This window comes from Polypterus senegalus, unplaced genomic scaffold, assembly GCF_016835505.1.
Source record: "Polypterus senegalus isolate Bchr_013 unplaced genomic scaffold, ASM1683550v1 scaffold_8309, whole genome shotgun sequence".
In the NCBI taxonomy this organism is placed as follows: domain Eukaryota; kingdom Metazoa; phylum Chordata; class Cladistia; order Polypteriformes; family Polypteridae; genus Polypterus; species Polypterus senegalus.
Genome location: NW_024385967.1, coordinates 1 through 8,709, shown reverse-complemented (window position 1 = coordinate 8,709; position 8,709 = coordinate 1). Strand labels below are relative to the sequence as shown.

The following is an 8,709-nucleotide window of genomic DNA, read 5'->3' as shown; positions in this document are numbered from 1 at the left end:
CGCATACAGAAAACAATGAATGGCGAGTACTGAAGGACACACTGAAATGCAGTCGAGAACAATATTTAAAACTCTGTAGCGTAGCGTGCCTTAAGTCGGAGTGAAGTTGAAAGATGGAACCAAAATCCACATCAGAAAAATCAAGACTCCAAACTCGAACCACTTACCTTCTGCCTCTGGGTGACATGTTGCTTTTCACTCAACCGTCTCGTTCAACTTCTCCAGTTCACTACTCACAAGTAAAAGACACAAAACGCACGTGCACGCCAATTTTGTTTTCTTCGCCACTGATGACGTCACATACGAGGCTTGGCGGGTGGTGCCTGCCGATTACGCGCAAGCGCGGACATGCATTCGAATTTCACTAAACAGTGACGTCATTCAAGGCGACGGAAACCAAGTAGATATTGCAGCAGACCGGAGTAAAATGGGCGTTCAAACGTCGCGGGCGTTAATATAATTTTCGACTTCAGCCAATAATATATTAAATTTGCGCACGTCAGTCAATGATCAGCCAATCGAAAATTTAAACGTCGCGGTCAATCACCGTTTTATTCAACAGATCGCCAATCGGCGTTATTTGTCATTCATTGGCCACTTTAGCCAATTGCTTTATGGAATACGTAAAAAGAAAGGTGGGAGTAATTTCTAAAGGTGGACGTGTAAGATGATTTCTAAAGGTGGACGGTCAAGATAAAGTGACTCTAAGAGACGGAGTGTATATTCATAAAATACCTCTGCGACGACGTCTGAAGAAAATTTAAATGAACATAACAATACAAATTTGTGTCCGCCTAATTTTAATGGATTGACGTGGACTTAAGTGTGGGCTCTACTTTATTAAGTCAGTCAGATTAAAACAAACGTTTGACTGTTGGTGTTTACTCGAATGTCCAAATGAGATTTAACTGTCACCTTAAAGACGGGCTATAAACGTATTACAATTTTAAACGTTGAATAAACAGTCAGAGTTCCTAATATTCCATTGTAGCCCCTTCTGCCTGCAGATCAGCGTCTGTTCTTTGTTTGCTGATGTCTGCCAAATATTCTGTGGTCTTCATGTCTGTTCTCAACACACCAGCAGCTCTAGTCAGTTTCTTGTCTGTGGATCTCGTATTCAAGTTTGTTTTTCGCTGTATTATGATTACAGAATATTACAAATCACATACTTCACACTCTCACATTCAGGTATCAGGGAACAGACATCGTTAACAAAGCTGGCAATAAAATTGTGACTTAAAAGAATCCATTGGCTGTCTCTAAATGTTATCAATGTTAAATGTAAGAAACACAGTTATCATATCACATTTCAATTATTATTTTTATAATGAAGTTTACTATGTTAAACGATCTGTGAAGAGCAAATATTATGCCTTCAAAAGAGTAATAACTTTGCACTTTTTGTGACTGTGCACCTGTTAATCAGGGTATTCAATTATTTGACTTAATAGGATCTTTATTACTTTCGGGATTTTAAATACCTCTTTAAGATCATCAAATATATGTTTATTATAATACATATTGCTTATGCAAAAGTTACATTTAGAGATTAAAACATGACAGATGTTTGTTTGTAGTTCATATCTTATTTATCCTCCATTTGACTCCATCAAGTCCCAGTGGTGAGCTGAACACATCAGCCTGTCTTTAGTGTCTCTGAGACTGGAGGAGGCCAGGAGTCCAACTGTACAGCGGGCACTGACGGGCATCAGCATCACAACTGGTAACAAGATAGAGATGACAGATAGTTCAGCTGGACATAATCCTATATGACTACACAAGCAAACGGCATATTAAGAGCACACCGAGTCTGTATACTCCAGTATGGCCCTGACATAACAACCTGTACAGCTGTAAACGACTCCACTTTACTGGTCAGTTTACCACACACTGCACTGAGTCTGTCACGTCTGAACCATTAAATCATTCAGTCTGAACAGCTGGGAATTTATTTTGGCAATGATATTTCTGGTAAGGCATTTTTATATTGTCGTTTCTCATTGGTTTATACTGAAAATCTGGTTTACATCAATGTAGTTTTCAATAGTATGTATTATATATATAGTATATAAAAAAAATTAAAGGAACACTTTGAAAGCACATGAGATCTTAATGGGAAAAAAAATCTTGCTGGCTGTCTCTACTGTTATGGACTAATGTATTAGGAACAAAAGGATGGCACATTGTTTGTTGGAAATGAAAATGATGAACCTACAGAGGGCTGAATTCAAAGACACCCCGAAAATCAAAGGGAAAAAACGATGCGGCAGGCAGGCGAGTCCATTTTGCTGAAATTTCATTGCAGCAACTCCAAATAGCACTCAGTAATTTGTATGGCCCCCATGTGCTTGTGTGCATGCTTGACAATATTGCTAATGAGATGAAGGATGGTGTCCTGGGGGATCTCCTCCCAGATCTTGACCAGGGCATCACTGAGCTCCTGGACAGTCTGAGGTGCAACCTGCTGGCGTCAGATGGACTGAAACATAATGTCCCACCCAGAGGTGTTCTTGGGGCAGTCAATGGGATCAATTCCTTCATCCTCTGACCACATGAAGCCGGCCGTTGTGGTGCACCAGGAGGAACCCAGGAGTCATTCCACCAGCATAGGGTCTGCCAATGGGTCCAAGGATTTCATCCAGATACCTAATGGCAGTCAAGGTGCCCAATGTTTTCTAGTCTGTAGGGGTCTGTGCGTCCCTTCATGGATATCCCTCCATAGACCATCACTGACCACCCCAAACCGGTTATGCTGAACTATGCCACAGGCAGAATAACATTCTCCATGGCTTCTCCAGACCCTTTCACATCTGTCACATGTGCTCAGGGTGAACCTGTCAGTTCTGATATTCTATGGCAAATGGCAATCAAGCTCCATGGTGCTCACTAGAGGACGTCGGGCCACCTTCAGGCCATCCTCCTCAAGTCTGTTTGTGATTGTTTGGTTAGAGACATTCACACCACTGTCCTGCCTGCTGGTGGTCATTTTATACGCTCTGGCAGTGCTCATCCTGTTCCTCCTTGGCTAAAGGAGCAGAAGCTGATGAGTCCTGCTGATGGGTTAAGGACCTTCTACGAGGGGCCCTGTCCAACTCTCCTGAAGTAACTGCCTGTCTGTCTCCTGGAATCTCCTCCATGCCCTTGAGACTGTGCTGGGAGACACGGTAAACCTTCTGACAATGGCACGTGTTGATGTGCCATCCTGGAGAAGTTGGACTACCTGTGCCAGCTCTGTAGGGTCCAGGTATGGCCTCATGCCACCAGTAGTGACACTGACCATAGCCAAATGCAATACAAGTGACAAAACAGATGAGGAGGGAAAAATGTCAAAATGTTTTGGGGGTCGTCCCATTGTTGCCCCCCCCCCAGTGCCCCAAAGCAGCTGAAACTGATTAACAAACCCTCTGCTACTTAACTAACCAAATCAATAGCACACAAGTGTCACTGACTTGATGCTGTAATCTCATTAAAAAGAGTTCCTTTCATTTTTTGAGAAGATATATATATATATATATATATATATTGTGGACTTGACCCGGACACAGACAGGCGGACATGTTGTTAATCAGCCATCACACGTGTTTATTTACAATATATACAATGTTTTGGTCACTCAGACCCAGTTCAAATAAGTGCACAAACCCCAACACTCTCAGTCCTGGCCACAAATGCCTTCTTCTCGGGCCGCCTCCACACCTCTCTCGTGCCTCGTCCTTCTTCCACCCGACTCCAGCCCTGAATGAAGGGAGACGGCCCCTTTTATACACTCCCGGACGAGCTCCAGGTGGTTCCCGGCATTCCCCTCTTGGCCACGCCCCAGCGTTGCGGAAGTGCCGGCTGTTCTCCCAGCAGCTCTCCATGTCTCCTCCTAAATTTTCCCCCCAGCACTTCCTGGTGTGGCGGAAGTGCTGAGGTCACAAGTCCCCAAGGCATTGGGATGCCTACAGGCCCCTACAGGGTGGGGCTTCCATGCCCCAAAGCAACCAGGAAGGCGGCCCCCATGTGATCCCAGATGGGCGCACACCCACTTCTGGTCCTTCAAGGAGTCCCGGCCGGGTCGTGGCCCCTGGCGTCCTCGACAATATATATATCTATATATATATATATATATATATATATATATATATATATATATATATATATATATATATATATATATATATATATATATATAGATAGATAGATACTTTATTAATTCCAAGGGGAAATTCACATAATCCAGCTATAATGTCAATACCTTAGAACAACAAGGTCCTAGCTGTGAGTCATGGTTTTAGAATACTGATCTTTAAAAGTTTTGACTATTTATCAGGCGTATACAATCGTTTTCTTTTAATTTTGTTCCCATATGTAAAACCTGTATTTTAAGTTAAAAATGCAAGTGTTATTGTAACAAAGGACCACTTTATCTTTAGTATGTTCAGGACTTATTGTGTTCACTCCGGAGTGTCGATCAGGACACTGGCAAATGATGCAGAGAATTCCACACAGCAGCTTAGATTGAAATTGAACTCATTTATTTGGAGATATACACCTGTACTCGAATAGGTGGATTTGTATGTGTGGTCTACAATAAAAAAGAATACATAAAACTTATTGACAAAGTACCCAAAGTCCACTAGATGGCAGTATTACTGAAATTAAGCACTAGCTTACCGGCAGTATAGAATCCAAATCAATAACGTAATCAGTACATGTAAACGACTTTACGTCTTAACATATAAAAAACATAAAATACAAGTTAAATGCAAACGAACCCACCTCTGGTCATCAACGCACACTTATCTTAACTCGGTACACTGCTGATTCTTACTTATATCAAACAAATGCGGAATTGACTATTGCGGCACTCGTGCACCTTCTTCGCTTTTTTAACATCCCATAATAGACACTCTCGTGCCTGCTGGGAGGTGCCGTGTCTCTTTATAATTAATATCTCTCTAACAGTTATTGAAAATGTGACTCCTAATAAAAGATAAGTAAGAACCATATTATTCTAGAGTATGTTTGTAAGTGAACAGCAAAGCCTTGATCAGGATGCTCAGTTTCCAAGCTGTGTTATCTTGTGGGATTTTCAGGTACCAGCAAAGTGCACACCATTTGTAACCATGTGGATACAAGTGGAGGCTCTGGTCATATCTATCAGTTCTAACAGTGTTAATACGCAAGGGGATTGGACCAGCACCACTTAAACAGAACACTCAGTATTATCACTACCAAAAACAAGATTTTATTAATAATTATTCAATATAAATTGTGCAACAATTTCAAGAAATATTTACAATTATCAATAATGATTGGTCAGTTGAATTGAATTGAAAGAAAGAATGCACAAAGATTAAATTTAACAAACAGACTGATCAAGGAATATACTAAAGTATTAAAACTACAGCATGCCCGCTTCTATATATTATATATAAATAAAACAACAATGTAAAATGCATAACAACTTTACAAAGCAGTTATAACAATTAAAGAAAAAATCCAGATGACATCAATTGTCTAAAAACAGACACGCAATTTCCAACATACAGAACTTAATCAACAATCTTTAACAATAGCAGAAAGTGTCCTTTATTATTTACATCAATAGTTACATTAAATATATACAACTCTATTATGCACCGTCATTTTAACACACAAATAAAAAAGGCAAAAGAGATGTAAAGAAAGAGACACATTTATTTGAGTTGGGTTGAGATGTAATCCCGAGTTTAAATGCCTCAGTGGTGCTATCCTTGTGCTTCCAACTGTTGTAAAACAAGTATGTCAAACTCTTCCCTGTCACTAAAAAAACAAAACTAAAATAACCACACAAATGAACAAATTCTAATCATACCAACCAGAAACACTTCTGCATTTGTCGTCATTTGAAACCTCAATTCTTGACCTTGTAAAGTTTAGAATAAATGCTACATATGGTATACTTCTAAATGTAATTTTACCAATACTAAAAATGTACTAATGTATAGTTTAAATGTCACTATAAACATATATATTCACATTTATATATATTTAGTTTATATTCTTGTCTAAATTCACAACAACTATAGGGTATTCTTTTTAACAGAATAATGGCGCTGAAAAGAAAAAGAAAGGACTGTTTATTTTCCACATGACGTACCACTCACTGTCTGCTGGTCCATCCATGAACAGATTTTCAGCCTCAAGCAGAGAAATCCCCTCAACTGTCTGTATAACTTTAATAAAAACACAGAAAAAGAGAGGATGTTACTCATAGACACACTTTCTGTACTCATTAGAGATTTACTGAAGGCTAATTAACCTCTGGCATCAGCACTTCCAGAATGATGTGAACTCTGTCAATCCTCTCAAAAGGGCCTACAGCTCTTGACAGCACTTCATCCAAAAAGTTGTAGAGGCAATCTATCAGCTCCTCATCTTCTATATAAGCCATTACCCGGTGACCTTTAGGATTTTCATAATTTTTTAACCATTTGGACGATACCTTACGAGATACAACAGCCTGTTGGACAAGACAATACAAGTGTTTGGCACTATAAAGTCATCTTAGCTCTTAGCTGCCAGATAGATTACATCACCAAAGTTTTACTTGTCATCTGAACTAAGTTACCAGCAAGTGATCATCTGCTCCATGGTCCTTTATTATGAACTCCAACAGCTTCTCATGTTGAGTCCTCCTGTAGGCCCTGCTGATCTCTGCAGCTGCAAAAACCTGAGCAACTTGTTCTTCAGTCAGCCGCCGTACTGGAGCCACACAGCCAGCCTGCTCTCCTACACTGTGGACACACAAATAAATACATCAGACTGTCACATGGAGTATTTGTCTTATGCAAGCTGTCTGGTTTTGGTCTGAACAGTTGTGTTTCCTCGGAAAAGTGGACACATTGGAAGACAGTTGAAACTGTGAGGATTACTCTGTGGATCACTACAAAAACTCCTGTTGGTTGTGATCTCAATAGCTTTTCTGAATACATCCATTACTTCAGAGTATTATGACTGCTCCAGTCCGGACACTGGCTAAAGTAATATGCATGTCACAGAAAAGCTTAGAAGATATTTTTATTCTAATCATCAAAATAACCAATCTAACACTCCCCATGTGACAACGGGTCCCAAAGCTTATGACAATCCTTCATACCATGTTCAATTTTAAGGTTTTTACTCAAGTTGAACCAAGTATCAAACCGCAGTGGTAGACTAAGTTCTACATTAATACCTTGGTGTGGCTGTATCAGTATATTCCTCAACGAGTTCACTGCTGCCATGATCTTCTTGGTCCTGACTTTTAGACATTAAAATATTGATGTTATTCATTTAACAGAAAAAAGAGTGCCAGTAAACATTTACCTGTATACACCAAAACACACACTGGTGTATTTAAAGTAACACTATATGACCTCATTTAGACATTAAAAAATGTAAATTTCAAGCTTATTTAAACTGTTTTCCCCGGTTGGATGTGAGGTGTCACCTTTGATTGTCCATGCATCCCAAAAAGGAGCATCTCCAAAAGCAGGGTACCTGCACCGGCACTCAGCAATGGTACACTCAGAACAAGTACCAATATCTGTAAAGGCACAGGTCATTTGGCACCCACTAAACCAGACCATAGGACATGGCCACATAAAATTATGGGATAAATTGTTAACAAAACAAAAAGGAAACACTGAATATTTACCACCCATACGAGCTGTTCTCCAGAACAACCAAACGCCACCACTTTCTAATGGCAGGCATGTCATCCTAAGATAGCAAAGGATATATCAGTGAATGCCATGGTTAAAAGTATGCCACATATGAAGAAAGAAATGTATGGATCAGCATCTTTAAAGGACTTACAGCAGTAAAATCAAAGGGTTCCTCCATGGTCAGATAGATAAAGTGCATACTAACAGAGGACAAGAGAAAAAGTACTGAAATCACACACAATCTAAACACAGATGAAAGGTTACATAAAGCCTATAATTAATAATTAAATACCATCAACATGTAAATTCCACAGTCTACTGAACCATTAGGCTGCCTTGGGATGTCCTATGAAAAGGAGGAAGGAAAAAAACACACACATGTGAAAGTCCAAAACTACAAGTGAAATTACAAGTTTAACAAATGGTTGTATGCAATTTACCTTATTTTTCATTAATATCCAATTGTCAGCAGATATTTTTGTCGCAAGTTTGCTGAAAGGAACTGTTTTAGCAGTTTACTGAAAATAGACATGGTTCTATGTACAGACATGAAGTATAACCTATATACTCTTCAGCCAACTTACATCTTAAAATAAAACTGAAAATACTAATTTATATTGAGCTGATGTAGGTTGCAGGTTTGTTCTCCTAATGTTGTCTGTTGACATTAACGGCACAGCAAACTACATCAACCACTGCAGTATTTTAAATACGACAGAAAAATATACTGTAGGCAATTGACCTGTATATGAAAAATATGACACTACAGCTGGTTAAAGGGCTGCAAGTGCCAAACAATTTCTTCTTCATCATCAACATCAATTCTCACTTCTATGTGGGGTCGATGTGCTTGATCAGCACTCTCCATACAGCTTAGCCCTGATCTTACTCCCCAGTCAGACCCTTGCCCTTCAGATTTTCTTTTACTTTATCCATCCATTTCTGCTTATGGCCTCACTAGCTTTCTCTTCTCCTGTACTTCCATTTTTATCATCTTTTGACCCACATACACATTATCTCTATTCATTACAAATTC

At 39.5% G+C, this 8,709-nt stretch overlaps 1 protein-coding gene across 2 annotated transcripts; it reads right to left on the bottom strand.

Moving 5' to 3' along the window:
• Positions 1–5,313: 5,313 nt before the first annotated feature.
• LOC120522504 (PWWP domain-containing DNA repair factor 3B-like) lies at positions 5,314–8,105 on the bottom strand. Of its 2 annotated transcripts, XM_039743417.1 has the most exons (7): positions 7,966–8,105; positions 7,825–7,873; positions 7,664–7,728; positions 7,202–7,267; positions 6,596–6,761; positions 6,287–6,487; positions 5,314–6,200 (listed from the first exon to the last, which is right to left on the bottom strand). In XM_039743417.1, exons 2-7 carry the CDS (start codon positions 7,870–7,872, stop codon positions 6,105–6,107), a joined length of 642 nt encoding a protein of 213 aa, XP_039599351.1. In that variant the 5' UTR covers position 7,873; positions 7,966–8,105; the 3' UTR covers positions 5,314–6,104. The 2 variants fall into 2 exon arrangements, with proteins under 2 accessions (XP_039599351.1, XP_039599350.1); XM_039743416.1 differs by lacking the exon at positions 7,966–8,105 and having other exon boundaries at positions 7,825–7,957.
• Between the last annotated feature and the right edge of the window lie 604 nt (positions 8,106–8,709).